Below are 21,390 nucleotides of genomic sequence, written 5' to 3'. Positions count from 1 at the left end.
TTGGTCCATTTCACTAATTGTTTTGAATTCTGATTGTGGAAAGTCTTTCTGACGGCTGCTTCAGATATCACTCCAGCATCTTAGTGGAATTGAGGTCAGGACTCTGACTTGGCAAGTCTGAAATTTCTCCTGTTTGTGCCACTTTGAGATTGATTTATTCAGCTGTGATGGGAAAATTGTCCTAACGTATGTTCCAGTTTCTTATGTGTTCTTGATCTAATATAGAAACCCTGACATTCCTCTGTAGAATTTTACACCTGCATGCATATCATTAGCTGTTGCTCTTGGCACTTGTTGAGAAATCTTCAGTGTGCACTTGCACTGATTAAGACATTTACTTCTACAAATTCCCATTTGTGAATCTGCATGACTGTGGCCTGAAGGAGGCCACAAACTTTGCATCCTCCAGGCCACAGCTTTACTTTAAAGGCCAATGGGAAGCATTTTGGATTGTGACATGTTGGAATTCTGTTGAGAAGAGCAGGTGACAGATGGTGTATTTTTCTGCAGGCTTGATTGGCAGAACCATTTTTATTTTTTTGTTTGTTGTTATTTGAGGGGCTTGAAATACTTCAACTACTATCAAATACTCAAATACTATCAATTACTGAACTTACTTGTCTAAACATGTTTCTAATTAAGTTAATCTGGCTCCACCGGGCCCCCAGTGTAGAGTATGTCTCTAAGTATGTCTTAGAGAGCTAAAACTAAAACTGATGAGCTAAAGCTCTGTGTGCCCCATCCGCGCTCACATCAAAGCTTGTTCTTGTATCCATATATGGGCTGTGCATGTTGCCATGGACACATAAACAATATTGTTTGCCATTGACAGAGGCCTGTCAGACACGTGCACTGATTAGAATTTTATAATGACATCCAAACCGTTCTAAGAGGTCTGATGGGTGCATTATGTTTTTTTTGTTTGTTTGTTTTGTGGAGGGTTATTATATTTCTGATTTGGGTTTTCTATTTAAATTTTGCTGAAAACGGCTTAACACCCAAGTTTAGTATTTTCCAAACATTTAGTCCATTGCATAACTATAGCAAAGTAATGGCAATGTAAAAAAGTTACTCATAAAGCAATTCAGACAATTCACATGAGTTCTTTCACTCTTCTGTTCCCTGGATAGGACTATGCAGTTCTACTGCTATGTAGTGTAATACTAACATAGTTTGGTTTATGCTGTCTGCAGGGATAAGCATGCGCTCAGCAAAAGCATTGAAAAACTGGAGACCGAGCTGAGCCAGTGGAAACTGAAATACGAGGAGCTGAATAAGTGCAAACAAGAGGCTCTTAAACAGGTAAGAAGATTCTGTTTGCTCTCATTAAAAAATATGGAGCTGTTCTTGAAAGATAATTTGCAGTTTATGTATTTATTTATTTTTCAAAACATGTCTGAGAATAAAAGAAAGTCTGATTGTGTCTCAGGACACAAATAGTATTTGTGTAGTGTTAATATTTCTTACATAGAGCAATGGTGATCCCCTGGGTTTGGCATGTTTAAACAAAGGAAAATAAGGTTTTGGATAGTGCTTACATTAATGTAATCATCAAAAAGAGGTCACTGTCTAAAGAGGCCTTCTTACAAGTACTTTTAGTTAGTCATACTAAAATGCTAATAGGTAATAGAATTCTTAGCTTTTTATCACAGCTTTTAGTTTTATTCCATCTTTCGTCTCCAGGCAGTCTGACACTAATCAGCTTCTTATCAGTAGACAGACTGATGCTTGGTGTATCAAAGATCGGCATGAGCAGTGTCCATACTGTCCCAGTGGCCTTCAAAGCCCTACATCAAAGCTCTTTCCCTTCCTTCAAGTTCCTTTCTGATTAAGGTCTGGTACACAACGTCCCCACACAGGCAGTTACACCTGTAGGGATTATAACTTCAAACACACACACATACACACGGACACGCACACCAGCATCTGAGACCTAACCCAGCTATGTGGGTGTCTTTTACCACCAGGGGGCACTCTGTGCCCATTTGCATCCACACTGGCAGGGTTTTGTCTATAATCTGAATGGACAGGCAACCACTATTATTTTTCAGAAAGAAAGAAGTGAAATGACTAGATGCATAGAAGGTAGAGATGCAAGCCACATATCAAACATGCCAAAGTAGCTGCACCAGCATGCCACAAAAAACTGGCTTAATATGGAGGGTTTAAGGAAGAGACTGTTGAGACAGACGTAAAGCATAACAGAAGAATGATGAGGCACCTACACCTTCAGTCAGTATTCACTAGGGGTGTCGCAATACATCACAATTCAAATGTGACAATCCAGTCATGGGGAATGTCAATATGAACTGCATTCTGTTAATTACACCATTAAATGCAACTGTGTTGTTTGAGTTGGTTAAAATTACAATTAATTTAGGCCAGTCCAGTATCAATCAAGTTCGCCCACCCTGATCCATCACGCTCATCCATCACACTCCCAGCCTATTTGTAGGTTGTGCGACCACATGGATATAGTGAAAGGGGTCGTTCACATGGCATCTTTTTTAAAAGCGAGGCATGCAAGTAGTTATGCTTAAAAAGAAGCAGGGCACACTTCTTAGGGGTGGGTTAAGGCTTTGGATTTGATTAAGAGTTTTAAACATTTAGAATCTGCTGTATATAATTATTACTGTATTTTATGACTTTTGATTGTGCTCAAAACAGCCAAAACTACTTTCTCTTTACTTAACCTTGTTTATTTTCTCTATACTCTCTCGACCAGAGGGGTGCTTTTCACTCTGTGTGCATTGCTCCATTAGACAACTCTAAAAATAAGCTCACATGAGAGTTTGATGAGATGTTGTCTGACTGCTCCACAAGGATGCACCAGTACAAATGGTTTCTTGCACAATACCAATTCTAATAGCTAAACTAAACAATCCAATACCAGTGCTCTGTTAAGGTACTTATGGTTCTTAGTACCAAAACAAGTTAAATTCATGTTTGCTGTGAATGCTAATCATAGTGAAGATACTATATGCACAAATTGCATGTGTTCAGTATTTTAGGTTGTTCTCTGATGTTGATGAAAGGAATATGACTTTGGTCGGGATGAAAAATCAGATGTTGTTTTACACATCAGCAGCCTTAAATATGGCCTTCCTTTTGGGCTTGTGAATTTGATAAGCTCTGCTCTGATTAGCCGGTTAACAGTGTAACGCATCAGACACCTCTTTTGACCTCCCTATCCTGTCCAGTTCCATTAGACAGTGCCAAGGTCAGGAGTCCTATTTTGTGTAGAAACCCAAGGGCATGTATTGGCCTGCTCACTATTGTTACTGATGTTACTGTTACATTGTGGAAAGGACTGTCTCGGAAAACTGACTGCAAAAGTAACAAAAGCACCTTTATTTTATAAGTGCCTTCTGCATGTTGCCGCCCTGTCGCCTGCTGACTAGGGAAACAACACTGGTTTGCGGAGAAAAAATGCACTCATTTTATTTATTTATTTATTATCTTAGAAGCTTATCTTATTTATTTTCCTGAAAGCAGAGAACAGTGGTTGCTAATACTGATCCTAAAGGGACAAGATCAGTGTATCAGTAATACATCAGTCATCATACATCAGTCATACATCAGCTTCATTCAGATTGTGTTCAAAATATCTTGAGGATATTGAGCTGTCAGTATCTTGAACTCATTCGACCCATGGGCTGCATAAATCATTGCATGCAAGGTAATCCAAGCCATTGGCAGAACTCAAGAATTGTTTCTTGGTAGCCTGTGGTCCTGTTTTCACTGTTCGTCTTTGAGGCTTTCAGTGAAGAGCACAACGGCCATTAGGGAAATGGCAGCAGGAATACCGAGGAGCAATGTGTGAAAAGTGGTGTTAATCTAACTGAGACACAGCAGCCGAGACGAGCACGAAGCTGTAACACGCAAGCTGCCACTGCTCAGCCCAGCTGTGCGAGCACACAGCCCACAGTGCATGTTAATTGCTGAGGCTCGGCCGCTCAGTACCAGTCTTACTGAGAAACAAGGTGGAAATTGTTGTTACTTGGTTGCTCAAGCTGTGAGATCTATTGAAGGGACCTTAAGAGTGTAAAATGAAACTGGTGAGAGATTGCTGTTGTGGGCATTTGGGCAGAGCTCTGTTTAAGGACTGTGGAGATCATTCAATTGTGAGAAATAAGAACGACTGTAGACCATTACAGAAGGATCAAAACAAAAGCTTAGGCATTTCAAGGTCCTGAATAGTCTGCGCAGAGATGAAAGAACTGTCAAAGAATTACATGGATATGTGTCTGTTTTTCTCTCTGCAAAGTTAAACTGTCTCTCTCTTTCTCAGCTGAACCTTCTGAAAGAGGTGCATCAGGACGAGCTTGGCCGCATGTCTGAAGATTTGGAGGATGAGCTTGGGGCTCGCACCAGCATGGACAAGAAGCTAGCAGAGCTCCGAGCAGAGGTGAAAAATTATATTCCACAACCTATAAACACAAGCATGCTGCTATTCCTACAGCCTGGCCGGGCTGTACTTATACCTAGCATCACCTTAGGTTGCACTGTAATTCCACTTAAAAGCCAAGTGCCCCAATTCTTCTTGTCTACTGTTTTTCCTCATGTTTACCTCTCCATTCTCTATCTCTCTAATAGTTCAACTCGGGTTTCTAATGTGAGCCTACTAGTGCATCCTCACTATTTACAGTATGGGATGGCTCAGATGATCCATTTATAGAGTTTTGCTGCTCTAATAGCTCAGCTTAACCCTAGAAGCACTGCGCCTGTTTGAACTACTTATACCTAGAAGCACCAAGCACCGGTCATCTGACCAACAGTGTCTATTAAAAGAATGTGCAGCCCTCAAATATCAGAAACCTTCTTTCATTACTTTTTTATTTATTTAAATGTTTACATTTTCTTAGCTTAGTCTTGAATCACACTGGTAGAAGGATAGTATAGGTATGTTTTGCTCCTTTTTGTGTGAAATGGCCAGCCTTGCGTTTAGGCTGATTGTTTTCTCATTTTCAAGCTTGCGATTATCTTTTCTACCAACAGGTGTTGCAAGGGTGCCCTGGTGCTAGATAAAACGTACAAGAGTTTCTTTCAGACCTGCATAAATTAAGGCCTAAAACATTGCAAACAGTCTCTTTGACATTTGTTTATGTTTTTTGCTATTATGATGATTATGATATTGTTTGTATGTTTATGATATTAAAATGGTCTAGATAACCAATGCAATATATATATTTTTTAGAATAACTAAAATAACTAAATAATTATAATTTACATTATAATAAAATAATGTAAACCCGCACCATGTTAATGATATGAGTCAAATAATAAAGAGTCTTCATATAGTCTGCATATGAGTACCTATTCATTATCTAATTTAGTTTACAAGAATTTGTAATTTAAGTTTGCAAAAGGCTGTGAATAGTTCACAGGTACATCTCCCACTTACTGGGTAGTGGGGTGGCTACACAGTTTGGGCAGTTGTGAGGTGCATTTGACTTTTTACAATGTCTCTGAAAATTAGATGTACCCCACAGCAAGTGTTGGATTTGCTGGGAAATATTGATAAATATTTCACAGAAAGATTAATATATATATATATAATATATATAGTTTGATAGTTTATAGTGTTATAGTGGCCCTTGTAGTATTTTACTTTTTGGAGCATTTTTTGTTAAATAAAATTGTTTTATTTATTTTATTTCCATTAATCCATGTAAAATTGCATTGATGACCACCACCTGATACTGATTCATTTCCAAGCTGTGCCGCTATTTTCTGTTACTTGGAAATAGCTGAGAGTAAATGAGAAAATGTGTTGGGCTACTTGTGGTATGAATTAGTTTCAGCTAAACTATTCAAACGCAAACTAATGACGTTTAGTGACGTTTAGTGTTGGGGGTTGAGGTGGTGCTAATTGTTTGCCTGCTTGGGAGGTGAAGGAGTTGGCCACTGTTCTAATTTGTTATGCCATAGCGTATATTTATAGCTCCCTAAATAAAACAGTAGGTAGGAAATTGTGATAATCTAAAAGCACCATATAAAAAATAACTTTTTGGTTTGCCTAAATTGCAGTACCAGGCTATGGTTGCTATGTACATGTTTGGGTGTATGTGATTGGTAAAAAGGTAAAAATAAATAACCCAAACTGATTCAAGTGTGAGGAAAGTGTTTTTGGGATGATTTATGGTCTGTTGTGATGCTGTTATTCCATGACTTCTGTTATATGTGAAATACCGTCACATTAATTGTTTACACAGAATTAACACAATGTTAGTTAGCTGACTTGGTATAATAATACAAATTAAATATTAATACATTTAAAAATATGAATTACCCATAAGAAACAAATAAATAAATGCAGAACAAATACAATAACTGAATGCTAAATAAATACGCAAAAATAAAAAATACTTTTCACCCGTTAATAATGTAGCTTATATATAGTTTTTTTAAATCATTATATATATATATATATATATATATATATATATATATATATATATATATATATATATATATATATATATATATATGTATGTGTATATATGTATGTATATATATATATATATATATATATATATATATATATATATATATATACCTGACAAGCTTATACCTGACAAGTCACACAAGAATGAAAATATCCTAATTGTAAATCCCTGAATATCTACATGGATTGACAGATGAACAAAGCGCTACCTGTCTATCATTATATCTCAGTAACACCGTCCTTATATAAAGACACTATAACTGTGCTATAATTAGGTAAAACTAACACTTGTAGAAGGTAGTCACAGAGGTAAGATGACTGCTCTTCTAGGTATCCACCTTATTTGTCAAACAATGGGGGTGGCCATCTTTGCAGATCTTTGCAGGTCTGTTTTATATGGACTACATTATTACATGCTAATAAACATATATCATGTGCTATACACACAGTAACTAGTATAATATGCTCAGTCAGAAGGTGTCTCAATAATTGGAAGAAGAGGAGAATTTCACCGGAACAACAGCTTTATTAACACAACACCAAAAGGTCAGAATGTTATGGGGCACCAAATATCTTTATCCACTACTTTCCAAAAAGAATACGTGCACCTATGGTTGAAGACACTAAATTTAAAACTACCATCCATGTGTCTGCTCTTACCATTTTGTGGAGGGGAGAGAAAGACCAAAACATCCTTACCATGAGAAAGGGCTCGGTTATGAACGTCTGTTACAGCAGGCACATCAGGTGGTCGTGAGGCTCATCGTCAGATGTCTTACCTAATAGCCTCACAAACATCCAACGTGTCTGCTTTACCAGAGATTAGAGCAGACGTATAGACCCTTGTGTGGATTTAATTTAACCGCCTTCAACAATAGACGCAGGTCTTCTTCTTCAGATATAGTGCCCCTCAACAGTCCAATCTTTATGTCTTGTGTTCGAGAGCTAGTTAGCTATACTGTAACTAACTCTAAATAACCTTAAATAGCCTGTTGGAATGTTGGTTTAGCCCTTTTTCAGACTGCATTCACTTTGAAAAATGATATAAACCATTTGATATGAAATGACTGAAAATTCTAACACACAGGCAGAAGAAACAAACTCTTGAAAATGGGCCAAGAAAGGTTGATAAATAGGTCTGACTATTGTGGCGCGTTTAAGCCTCATCTCCTCCTGTGTTCTGAAAGCCTTTCCCAGCACTGTCCAACAAACTGTGCCATCTCCTGTTATGTCCGCCTGTGACGAGCAATTCCTGTATGCTCTTTGTTTCAGAATTACAGTTTGGATAACAGCATATGAATGATTAATGCCAGGTCGTTGTAGGGACAAATGGAGTCCAAATGAAATCAAAGCTTCCCTGCACTTCTACTGTGTCTCAAAGGCCCACATTCCCATTAGGCTGGTTTCAGCATCAGGTTGTACCGTCTTGGAGAGCCCTTTATATAGCTCTTGATTGTTCTGTAATGAGTAGTTCAAGTAGTGTGCTAAAGAAATGTTCCTGAAGCTCCCTATTCACATCCAGCATTAAAATGGCTCGCCGAATATTAGGAAAAAAGCATGATGTTTAAGAAAAAGGTGCTTGAAGACACCTAAATTATCTGCTAATGAGGTGTGAATGTAACTTCATCCGAACACTTAAAATAGTTGAAACATATCTGTGGAATAAATGGGTTGAATAAGAGTTTATTTATCTGATGAAGTGAAGCATTAGAATGAATTCCCAGACAGCAGTTTCATAATGTAGAACACCTACATCATTGATTTAGATAAATCGTTCTTCATGAAAGCTTACCTGAAGAGTTCAGCACATGCTGTATAGTTTGGCAATTGTCTATTGTTTACCTATCTTCCCTGAAACACATCTCTATTTGCGGTTTTGGGCCACTTTGTGTGTGCGCAGATGGAGCGTCTGCAGGTGGAGAACGCAGCGGAGTGGGGACGACGAGAGCGGCTGGAGACTGAGAAGCTGGCGCTGGAGCGCGACAACAAGAAGCTGCGTGCCCAGATGGAGGACCTAGAGGAGCAGCTGGCACGCAAGCGCAGGCAGGCAGCCAGCGCCCTGGACACTGACCTCAAGACTATCCAGAGCGAGCTGTTCGAGAGGAACAAGGTGAGAGCAGGGGAACGCTGACCACACCATGACCAATGCAAAGCGAGCAGAGATGACCATATTTTATTGTCTTAATGAATATAGTTCAGGTTCGGGGTAAACCATGAATGCTTTTCAGAATTGCTGTAGCAGAAAAAGAAATAAACTTAAGAGAATTGCTGAAAATAGAGGAAACTCACCCTGTTTAAACTCACATAAACATACTTATCTAACTAGGTCAAAAATGCTAAAAAGCAGTTAAAAACAGTGAGTAGACAGAAAGAAAGGATATGCAAAGTGGGTCAGTCAGGTATCTCCCACTCCCACCCAGACCAGAACAAAGCACCATATCACTTATAGATTCTGTGAAAATATGACATACTATGAACACAATGCTGATGTCATTACATAGCAAAACTTAAAATGGAAACAGAACAGAATTAACATAACTAAACACAATGTCCTTGATTAAGTTCAGTCAGCATTGATATAGTTTACATGGATCCTTTAAACACATCCTAATTATGTGTGCAAGTCTGACTTTACTCATTATAATTCAGGTGCAACTGCTTCAGCCATTTCATCTTCATGTAACAGTGAATCTAAATGTCAATAATGCATTTCCTGATAATGTTAAACAACATTTGAAACTACTGATTTCAGTGGAATAATGGTAGGTTTACTGGACAAAGGAGATCATCCTTGATGGACTATTATGTAAGGTTTGGCAGTTTTTCAATTACCTGAGGCATGCCAATGAATTGAGTTTGGGTTTGTTTCTGTAAAGAGCTGGCTTATAACAACTGCTTGTGGCACTTGTTTGTTCAGGAGACTGAGATGCATGCATTCAGTGTACTCTCAGTGCTTCTAGAATTTTTGTTTCTATTTAATAATAACTTTTCAATATTGTTGAATATTAAATATAAAACATATATAACTAAAAAAATAAAATAAAATAGCCATTGTATATTAAGCACAACAAAAGACTTCCAATATGTTTTATCTAAAGTATGTAACAAACAGTAATGTGGAAGCTTAAATGGTGTTGTAACAATGACGCTACTGCCTACGTTCCTAAACATACCCATAATTCAACACACTTATCACAGTTATCACAGTTTCCACTCCATCAAGTAAATAAAACAACTTCCACTGAAAAGCAAACTAGCCTTTTACCCATGTTGGAGGGACTTCCAGACAAGTAATCTGCCTTCCAGACTCTTCTGAAACCTAATGAAAGATTTTGAGGAATGCTGAAGACTGGCAAGCACTCTGTTAAGCGGTGCAGGCTGACGACAGCCAAGGCACAAGTATAAATGTGACCTCCACAGAATCAGCTGTACCAGCTTATTGCTCAGTGCATCTCTGATAAATATGAAAATATGAATAACACTAAATTACTTTATATAGCAGGAATAAAACAATACATGCTGGTAATTTTGCTAATTAGTGGTATAATCAAATGTGTTGCATCACATTTTTCATTAGTTTTTGAATTGCTTTGTTACTGTCAAGTTACACTAAATTGTTGCATTCAACTAGTTAGTAACATTATAGTTTATCTGTGTAAAGTCAGCGGTCACTCATAATCTACAGACAGATGGATGTGATTGCTGACACCTTGAAATCTCTTATTCAGATATGCTCCTGCGCAGTGGCTGAAAGAGCTGTAACAGCCCTTATTCATCAGGAGCAGTAGCACCTGTCCTGAGTGGCCTCTGTCCTTGTGACGTCGATCCACTGCAGGACTGCGCTCATTTTTACCAGAGCCTAGTGAAGGGTGTACATGCCATATGTTGAGATGATACAATGTGTGTTGCAGTGATGTCCCCTACCAAAAAAATTTCCATGTCAACCTAAAAGTCTGATTAATCTAAAGTTTTGCTACGATGCGTTATTTATTATTAAAGTTGTTACTTATTTGCACCTGCTTTGGCTGACGAGTTGCCTTACCAAGAACAGTGAAATAAAATAATTGTATTGGTTATTTAAAGAGTACTGCAAATCATGTAAACGGTACGGCATTGATGCCTTTGTTTCTTATGCACAAATTGGTGGTTTTCCTTTGGGAGGTGACATGCAGGCACACAGTCGCTCAAGATGAATGAGTCATCGTTATTTCTTCCTCTTTCTGCATCTTCCTGCATCCTCTCTGCAAGTGTGTACATATGTGTGTGCATGTGCTGCTGCTGCTGCTGCTGCTAGGATCCTGGCAGCACTGTTTGAAAAGCGTTGTGAGGATATCAACACACTTAGAGCCAGGGTCTGTATGAGCCTGCATTGGAGATGGCAGAGATTTATTGAGTGGGTACACAAGCACGGTGAATCACTCACTGATTTGCTCCCCTTCTCCTCTTTCACACACAGTGACTGAGTGAGGTGATGAAAGATTTAAACAGAAATTTGGGGAGAAAGTCAGTGTAGTATGTGAATGCTGAAAGTAATGTCCATGGCATGTATGCCCCATTTAAAGAGTTTCTTTTACCCTTTAAACTTCAGTTGCAGTAGCGTAATTTATTTTTTAGTTTATTTAGACGTTTGGAGTCAAACACGTGTACCCATCATGTCTTGTTCACCAAACATGCTTTTTGGTTTGTTAAATTTGGCATTATTTTTTTCATTTTATTTAGCAAACTTTCGCATGTGATTTGAATTCTCTCACCGTTTTCGCTGGTGTTGCCATGGCAACAGCCAAGATGACCGATCTACTATATCTCTACAACTAGAACTTTTTAATAAGCGTCAGAAGGACAGTTTGTCTTCATCAGAGTGGAGCTTCAAAAAGAGCTCAAACATCCTATCTTTTAGAAATTGCTCATAAAGTTTCCTCTCCTGAATGAGGGAATGAAACACTTCACTGCACCCAGATACAGTTGCCAGTAAAAGTAAGTGAGCCCTTTGAAAGTGTTTGGATTTCTGCCTTCATTACTGAGAGATGTGGTCTGATCATTATCTAAGTCACAATTAAATAAACAAACACAGTTATATTGTTAATGTCTGTTGTTGAGCACATTGAGTAAGCACAGTGCAGGCTAGAAAACGTAAGTCTGCATGTCCGAACTTAACATTTACATCCCCCTTTAGTAGCAGTCACCTCCATACATTTCTGTAGCTGCAAATATGGAGTCTTCTGTATGTATTATCCGTGGGTTCTTCTTCATCTATTTCGGAATTGCACATTGTGCTGTTGGAGTGATCTTAACATGACGGACATTCTAAAGGGGAGCAACATTAGTAAATTTACATTTTTCCATTTGTTTCAAATCTTATTCTATCTTCCAATGCCAGTCCTGTATGTTTTGCAGTGTCTCAGTTTAGTCATTGTCAGTTTCCATGAACTAGTAAGGTCTTCCAGTCATGCATGTGACTAGCATTGTGAGGGTCACTGCTACTAAGTGCTTGCTCTGGGTCATGTAAAGCACTTTAAGCTGCTGCTAACACACTGGACGTGCTTCTGTTGGCTGTTTGGCATCAGGCCCCTGCAACTTATCCAGAATGCAGCGGCACGGGTGGTCTTCAGCGTTTCTAAATTCAGCCATATCACTTGACTGCTGCATTCTCTCACTTCTGTAGCTTCCCACATCAGATTCTAAACCTTGACGCTGGCCTACAAAGCCAAGAACAGACAAGCCCTTCAGTACTTGATGGCAATGGTCAAAAGCCGATCTGCACCTGCTCGGCTTGACCCGCCATCCCTCAAAATCCACGGAAGACAAGGGTCCGGGCTTTTTTCTGTCCTGGCACCAAAGTGGTAGAACAAACTTCCCCTGGGTGTCCGAACAGCAGAGTTGCTGCTGTCTTCAAACACAAACTGAAGACCCTCTTCTTTCGAGAGTACTTGGGCGGTAGAGTACTATGGTTTCCATATTGACTTGTGTTTATTAGTGTCCAACCTTAATTTTTTTGTCTATTCAAACTATCTGAGGTTATTCCTGAGTAAATAGCGAAGCACTTTTATAAGTCGCTCTGGAAAAGAGCGTCTGCTAAATGCCTTCAATGTAAATGTAATGTGTGGTGGGGGAGATGGAGGGTGATCCTGCCCACCAAGAGAGCTCACTTGGACTGCCAGCTATCGATGACCGTGCCAAACTCTCCCATTGATGGGATCAATGTATAGATGGTTGCACCACTCAGGAGATCAACCCGATAACAATTGTCTGCCCGCACCAATATTATTCCAATATCATTGGGTATCCCTTGTTGCACTAATACTACTTAAGGTGGGGCAAAGAAGCATGGTTTCATACACACACTACATTTAAAGCCATTATGATTTTCTGAGCGTCTGTTGATAGCCAAGTGTGCCAGTTGCGTTGTTCTAGTGGTCGTCCTGTGGTCTGAGGAAAGCTGGAGAGATTGATGAGCTTCTCTCAGGGCTGCTGGGGCAAACGGGTCGATAAGGACGGAACCAAAAGGACCAGGCAGCATTGCGATGAAGATGGTATGCCGTCACCAGACAGCAAACAAAGTGTGATTGATACTGAAATCATCGTCCTGTCTAGTCCCCACTCCCTTTTCTCTTTAGCTCTGGGCCTCCCTCTCTCTGTTTTTTTTCTCTCTTACTCTGACTCTCACTCAGTTTTACTCTCTTCTTCAGCTGGCTGCTGCAGATTGATGTCCTCTGTCACCATGCTATTCAACCCAGCATGCCCGGAAGATTGGGAATGGGACTCTGTGCCTGTGTGTCTGTAAGAAAGAGAGAATTAGGGCTGCCCAATATATTGTTTGTTTGTTGTTATCACAATGTTGATCTTTGTAATAGTGCAATGGATGGCTTTAAGGCTTGCTATTTGGAAATAATATATTTAAATACATTCAAACTTGGTCCTTTCAGGTTTGACATAATTTTGAATTAAAGTTGTAGTGTGTCAGTATATGTAGCTTGTTTTGGATTATCCATATGGTAGTCAGAAGCCAGACTTCTGATTATAATCATCAGAGAGTCTTAAGTGGTTTTGTTGCCCAACTTGGTCAAGAATCATGTGATTTAAAAGTAATTGAGCTTTTGACTGAAATGCAGAATGTCTAACCACAAACCACTGTTTTAGTTTGTCATGTAGAGGTAGGATTTGTCAATACACTGCCACATCAAAAACAGTACAATGTGAAGCAAAGTTATGTACCTGCTTGCAAACACACATAAGATATTTAGTTTTAGATATTTACATTCTGCTTCTTACTAAAGGTTCATTGTTGTCATGGTGTGTAGAATAGGTAGTTGTTTGCTTCTGCTGACATTCGCTTCATTACCACATTTTTCCAGTCAGACAGGTTTTAAAAGAAAGTGAACAGATGTTTTTGCACACAGCAATGCAAATAGTAATAGTAACTAATGTCAGTCTCTTTTCCTAATAATTTAATTAGTACTATTCAAATGCAGGCCAAAGACGAGACCTGATGCTTATTTAAATATATAGCTAGTAGTTTTGAATTCATTGATTAGACTCTGTATTACCATATTGGTAATGTTCAGTTCTCCATGCAGCTCTTATTTACTTATTTACTTTTCTTCCCATAAAGAATTTAATTCCAACAATTCATGAAAACAAGTAGGTTCCTCAGCGCCATCAGTTGCTAAACAAATAAAGTTGATATATATGAAATAAAGACAGTTTATTATAGCCCAGCTTAATAGCTCAATAACTGCAGGCTATAATACGTTAACACTGTGAACTTTAGCTATTTTATTGTTTTAACAAGAAATTATGTGTAGTCTGTTAAAGTCCAGTTTAATAAATAGAATCAAGAACCCACAAATTCCTGATCAGAAACACAAACCTGTTTGTTTTCACCTGGCTTAGCAGCCTATCAGAAAACAATTGCCTTTTTTAAGATCTGTTACATGCTGATGTGTGTTTTTAAATCAATCATTGTTGATAGCAGTAGGTTTGAGTGGTAAAACGGTAATAACGTATACAGCAATATTTTGAAAAATCGACAGCATCTCAAAATGAGGACAGTATTTTAAAATCATGACATGTCTGATGTGTACATTTTTTGTTCTGTGTCATTTAATGAAGCTGCAGGGTGAGGGTGTTGTGGGAGCTCACTGGCTAGTGGGGAACAGGTGGGTGGGAAACAAGCCCACCGTAATTGCGGGTTTAGAGAAGTCCTGACGAAGCAAATTTGGATAAACCAGTTTGCTAAATATGCCTAAAAACTGTCCATTCACTCATCTTGGTGTTTTCAGATATGAGGAGTTATTTGAGCCTCTGTTTGCTGGAGCACGGTCTGTGCTATGCTGTTTAGCAGGCTAGCTAACTTATCTATCAATTTTCTGCCATGTAAACAGCACCTGCACTGAGCTGTCTGATACTCAGAAGTTATCTGAGCTAACTAAGCAAAGGCTAGCTTAGAGAGTGGGCTACAGATCCAAACACTACAAGAAAAAAAGCTTTGAATTGAGCCTCTGTCCTTTCAGCCACAGTCACTCAATCTTAAAAAAAAAAAAATAAAAATAAAAATAAAAAAAAAATAAAAAAAAAAAAAATATATATATATATATATATATATATATATATATATATATATATATATATATATATATATATATATATATGGGTGGAGGGGTGGTTGTTGAGCAGGTGGAGGGGTGGTTGTTGAGCAGGTTGTTGAGCAGGTTGTGGTTGTTGAGCAGATGAGGGTGGAGTAATGATGCGCTGAAGATGGTCTCATACAGACTGATAGGAGGTCCGTGTAATCCCAGACAAGGCTTCAGTTTGGAGAGCAGTTGGAGCAACTGGTTTTCTCAGGCTCTTTAGATACATGTGCTGATACCATTGTTAAAGTAATTTAACTTTAATAATAACTTTAATTGTTATTCTGTATATTTCAGAGTTTAATTGAATTATTAATAGAAGGGAGGGTAAACTGGCTAAGACGCATCCTCAGTTTGCTTGTGGCTTTAAAACACAAAAAAAGAAAAATCATAAATCATCATAAATATGCAAATCCTCAAATTGACAGTCTAGATTTATGTCCTCTTTGGTCACAGTACACATCACATTGCCAGTGTACTTTGGAAAAAAGGTTTGCTCATGTCACACATTTAAGGGCATTGATTTGATGACATGCTTATAGGCTTTGCTCACACACTGTTCCTGTCTGTATGAAGAATTCTGTTTTGGTACTGGTTGGGAGAAAGTGCAGTGTAACGGCAGGGATGCAGTATCTGCCCTAATGATCAGCTTCAGAGCTGCAAGGTTATATAGTGACTCCGAACGATTTTATTATCAGGCTGCCTGAGCCTCAGTCAGCACTCTTAACAGAGAATAGAGTGGGTGGGTACAAACACACACACACACACACACATACACACACACACACACACACAAGCAGGTCAGCAGAGCAGGTTGGCAGAACCTACACATCAAAGCAGGCAGAGGCACAGGAGGTAGTGGTTGCCTGTCACCGTCGTAGCTGACACTGTCTGCTCTGTTTTATCACATACAAACACTCACACACCACTTTGCTCAAGCCCCCTAACTTTCCACCCACACCAAGAGGGGATTCAGAACAGTACATGTGAATCCGTGGGTGCTGGAAGCGCTCACTGTCCAGATTACCTGTCAGGAAGGGAGCAGTCTGTAGGGATATTAAACAGGGACACACAGTGATATCAGAATCACATGGGTATTGCTTAAAAATATAAATCCTTTTTTTAGGGAAGCACATTATTTAAAACTATTTCTCATTTTGAAGAAGGTATTTGAGATCTTGTAAGTTAGTTTAAAGAATAAAGCTTGGTTCTATATTTTCTGGACACCCCCAGCCAGTGCATGGATTTGTTCCATCAGCAATTTGTCACTAGCTCACTTGATTTAACATCATTAAGCACTAATTTACCAAACCAGGTGTTTGATTCTAATTATAAATAATACCAGACTCCTGTGAGGAGAGATTTGGAAATGTTTCAATGAACACAGTGATGTAAAACCGCTACTTTTTATATTAATGTTATTTGTGTTTATTGCAATAGTTGTGTTTATTGAGCTAATACAATTGCAATAGCAAAATGTACAACCTTTCAACCTTTTAGTTTCTGTTAATGCAATAAACCAATCAAACAAGCATTCAAATCCCACTGCCGCTTTCAAATCCCACCAAAGATTTTCGAGTCAGGCAACTGTGACGGCCACTCCAGAATCTTTTAGACCTTTTCTGAAACCAAGCTTTGGTGGACTGGGAGGTTTACTCAGGATAATTGTCTTGTTGGATGGTCCAATGACGCATCAGCTTCCTCGCAGAAGTAAACATGATGTTTTCTCCTAGGATTGCTTCTAGGGTATGTTTAGATCAGTGGTATGTCTGGATGTTTGTGCTGAATTTGGAGAAAGCACTTGTTCCATTAGTTGTGTTGAGCTATTTAAATTGGTTTATTTATTATTCAAGCAGCTGAAATTTTGTACATTTTGATGATAAAGCTAATTGAATATTTTCATAGATAAGGTTTTTAATTCAAATTTTTAACTTTGTGTCTGAAAGCTTTTCAAATGCACTGTGTAAATGTTTATGTATCATCTGTACATGAGGAATATACCTGCATTAACCCAGAATTCCCATTTGAGTGCATGTCTAATATAAATCATAGGACTATTTCTAGGTGGTGTATTGGGTGTATTGGTATATCAGAATTTGTCACATTGGTAATTTTGATTTTTGGCTCAATTGATGGATTGCAAATGTTATATCCATGATTATAATCATGTAAATGTATACATTTCAGTTTAAAATTCTAATTCAAGCGAGCAATTTTTAGTACTTGAAAACATAATGTCATCAGTACCAAGCAAATGTGATAAAATACTGTGATGAATGAGTACTGAGATAAATATCATGATATTGACATGATTTTATCAGTACCACCCAGCAATAGGAGTAGCTCAGAGATGCAGAGCACGAAATCTTCTCTTCATTCCAGTACGAATTTTGTGAGGCTGGGGTTGAGTAGCTTTGAACTGGAGTCAAAGTCCCTTGCTTCTTCCTACATCAAAGCAAGGGGAGTCAGTCCACATGAAGGTCAAGGACCATAGTTTCCTATCTTCCTCTCTCCATATGACTTCACCATGACAGCAAAGTGGGAGTTCTCCCTTTTTTCCTTTTTCTCTGTTCTTCTCTATCTCTGTCCCTATTGATTCACTGAATGTTCACTGTCTATTTTGCACTCAATTTTTTTTTCACCCTCCCTTCTTCTGTCTCACTCTCTGAATCTTTCTCTTTTACTCTCACTCCCTCACTCTTTGTTCTCTTTCTCACATATCAGTATGCAACTGCATTCTTCATACTGCATCAACCTGCTGCTTTGCAGCTTCTTTCAGCATCAGTCCAGCTGCCAGCGCGTCCATGCAGATGTCCCCCCCCCCTTCCCTTTTCTCAAAGAGGCAGAGTTGACCACTCACCAATCACAGTGATTAATGAGGCAGTATTGAGCTCTCATCTGGTTGTTGTTGCCTGCTATGGCTCTCTCAATCTGATAGAGGTGCGCTTAACAGTATTGACAGATTGTGTGTGAGATGTTTTTTTTTATTTTTTTTTTTACCCCCAGCCTGAAAGTGGTGATGTGGTATATGTGAGCCTGTATGTATGTGTATGCCTGTTTCCAGACGTAAATTGGCTAGCTACAAAAGCTGCATTCCCTTTGAAAAGGAATTTGAGAGGTGTGAGGTAATGGGATATTTTTGTAGATAAATTTGACTAAATATCAGCACATTTCGGGACCACTAAAGTTGGCTTCTACTACAGTACAATGATCCTAAGCATACTTTAAACCAAAATTAAATACCATGAATGCCAGCTTAAGCTTTTGGAATGGTGCTCACAATCTGCTGACGTATATGATGTAAATTTGTAGGTAAATCCTAAACATGCTGTGTGATATACAGCCGAAGAACAACGCAGAACTGGAAGTACCCAGTTTTTCCAGAAGTGTCATTTTTAAATTAGTTTGTTGCAGAGGTTGTGTCTAACTTAACTTTAGAAATCAACATATGTAATGTGTTCAGAGATGCTCCAACTCCTGCATGCTACTATGTATAAAATATGTAAATGACTTAAAAAATGCTGCCATTTTGTGGAATCCATTTTTCCATCCACTCGTGCAATATTGCGTGCAGCACAACCCCAAAGCATGAAAGAACCATTCCCATTCATCACATTTGTCATGGCGTGTCATGTCTTTTCATGAAATGCAATTGATGTTTTGCTTGTGCATAAGACAATTTTTTCGCTTGATTCACTTGATTGTTTTCTGTTGCTGACCATGTGCATCCCTTTATGACCACCATTTACCCATCTTCTAATTTCAACTTGTCTTAAACTGCTTTCATAAACATGGCAGTGAGTTCAGTGTTCTTTGCTGGCTTTGTGTGTCTGTCTGTGTGTGTTTAAATGATCTCTTGTAGAGTGCAGCCGCTACATCTGGGCTTAAGCTGGTGTGAAATGGATTGTCTTGCCTCTGAGATTCTAGTCTGCTCCTCCTGGAGCTTCTTATTTTGGCCTGCCATGTTTGCATACAAGAGGGCAAGCTTTACTGAGGTGTCTCATTTTATCTTTCTCTTTTGCAGACACCCACACTCTGTAACACTACCTGGGAAATAATCAGTAACATGTGGAATAGATTAATATAGTTGGTAAGAATGGAAAGATTGATTGGTGCACACCAATCACCAACCCACTCATGCAGCCTAGCTGCATTGGTCATAGCAGCATGATCTCCTGACACCCTCTAATTTGGCTGAATTTAGATTCCCAGCAGGTGAAAATTATTACAGAAATGGAGATGAACAACAAAAGAACTTGTCACTAGAATTTAAAACTATTAATGAATTGCTTTGTGTAAATGTTGTGTTGTCTTATTGAATTATTTTCATGCTTTCTGAAACCTGCAACCTTGTGGTATGTGGTATTTTACCATGTAAAGCCAACTTTTTCTACAGTGCTGCATATAGATGGTTACATGTACTAATTAGTACTTCAGTGTTATTGCCTGCAGACTGCTGCTTTATATGGCTAACACAGTCTCCTTCTGTAGGCTGTTTGCACTAGGAGTTGGAACACATCATTCAAATTGCCGATGCCATCCCCTGATCCCAGACCAGCATTGGAGGAGCCCTATTAACATAGTCCGCTAGCACAGTAGCCAGTCTAAATCATCCCCTGACTCCAGAACAGTCTGAGGGGTCCTATTAGCACAGGTCACCAGTGTTGTGGTCAGTCTAAATGAGCCCATTAGCACCTGCTGCTGCAGCTTATTTATGAGCCACTAGAGCTAATGCTTCAGTTAGCCAGCACTGACAACATGCCATTATTGCTGATCTACAGCTCCACACTTGACCCAAAGGAACAAAGGACACACTCTCTCTCTCTCTCTCTCTCTCTCTCTCTCTCTCTCTCTGTATTTGTGTATGTGTGTGTGTGTTTTCAAAAATGTGCAGAAATCATTCTTCTAGCAGAACTTTGATGTTATAAAGATTGATGTGGTGTTCAAGGGGGCCCATGGGGATATTTAATAGCTGTGAGTCTGCATTTAAGCCATTTATTACATAGAATTTGGTGAAATTAGCTGTTGGTATTCTCTTGGTAAAGTCATTTATAGCAAAACGTGTGACTGTACTTATCTTTGTCAGACTGTCCTGACAATGTTCTGTGTGCCAGGCCCTCTTTATTTAAGGAAGAGTTTTGGTCAGCAAAAAGCTGGCCTCAGTGGACCAGGAGGTAGCAGTGGAGGAGGAGAAGGAGGGAGAGAGGTGAAATGAAGGTTAACCATTGCAAGCGTTGTACAAAAACAGAGCAAGGGAAAGTGAGAATGATGAGGATATAAGCAAAATGTGCTGAAAACCAGAAAGAGGGCTGTTCGTTATGCTTAGAAAGGATGAGAGGACTCCAGTCACAAGGGAAATTGAAGTGAGGTAGTGGTGAGATGAGCCTGAGAGAAGAGAAAGAAAGGTAATTGGTAATTGGAGCAAGGAGCTGGGTGAGCGAGGCTTGCTTTAGTTTCTGAGCATGGGGTTAGAGGTCATGTGCAGTCAGGAAGGCTCACGCAGTCAGAAAGAGGTTTAATGTCCAGCCTCCTCACTGCCGCCGGCAGCCTCTCGGCTATACACCTGCTCCTGCTAACGCTGCAGGTGAGCGCTGCCCCCAAAGCCAGGTCAGCATGGGTTATTGTATGTGTGAGTGTGTGGCGAGGTACTGTAGGCTAGCAATCCAGTTGCGTAAATAAAAGCATACGGTGCAGCATACCACTCCACTGTGTCCTTCAGCTGAACCCCAGTTAAAATCCATGTTATACAGTATGCCTAAAGCTTGCATTAAAGCAGAGTGGCATATGCCCACACATGGATATTATGACTTCTATTTCCCATAGTGCCTGCAAATTTCAAAAGATAATATATTTAGAAATAATGTCATAGCAGCAAAACCAGGGAGGGGGGCGGGGGGTGTCTAGCTTTAACTAAACAGACCTTTTGTCTTAGTGTGGTGGCACATTTAAAAATGCTCAAGGACATGATTATTATAGTGATATATGTGTGTGTATGTATGTATGTGTGTGTATGTGTATATATATATATATATATATATATATATATATATATATATATATATATATATAGTGATTTATATTTAATTATATTTAATGTGTTTATTCCATTTAATGATGCAGTTAATTTTCACTTTTACCCATATACACTGTCAATACATAAATACACTTCCATTCTAAATCTGCTTGGCATATTTAGAGCTGCATTATTGAACATAAATTCTACTTGAAAAAGCAAATATTACTGTTTTTCAGGTTGATTTTAAGATTGTGTTTTGGTGCTGGAATAGTAAAACCTTTTGTTTTAAATATTATAAT

General features: G+C 38.8%; 1 protein-coding gene across 2 annotated transcripts in view; it reads left to right on the top strand.

Annotated features, from left to right (window-relative positions):
• Nucleotides 1-21,390, top strand: part of ccdc102a (coiled-coil domain containing 102A) — an 81,804-nt gene that overhangs the window by 41,232 nt on the left and 19,182 nt on the right. For both annotated transcript variants that reach the window (XM_072659844.1, XM_072659843.1), the window contains exons 4-6: nucleotides 1,194-1,302; nucleotides 4,292-4,408; nucleotides 8,349-8,558. In XM_072659844.1, coding sequence (XP_072515945.1) covers nucleotides 1,194-1,302; nucleotides 4,292-4,408; nucleotides 8,349-8,558 — 436 coding nt within the window. The remainder of the gene's footprint in view (nucleotides 1-1,193; nucleotides 1,303-4,291; nucleotides 4,409-8,348; nucleotides 8,559-21,390) is intronic.

The sequence above is a fragment of the Salminus brasiliensis genome, chromosome 17 (genome assembly GCF_030463535.1).
Source record: "Salminus brasiliensis chromosome 17, fSalBra1.hap2, whole genome shotgun sequence".
NCBI lineage: Eukaryota > Metazoa > Chordata > Actinopteri > Characiformes > Bryconidae > Salminus > Salminus brasiliensis.
Note: the sequence above shows the minus strand (reverse complement) of the source record. Positions and strands in the feature narration are given on the sequence as shown.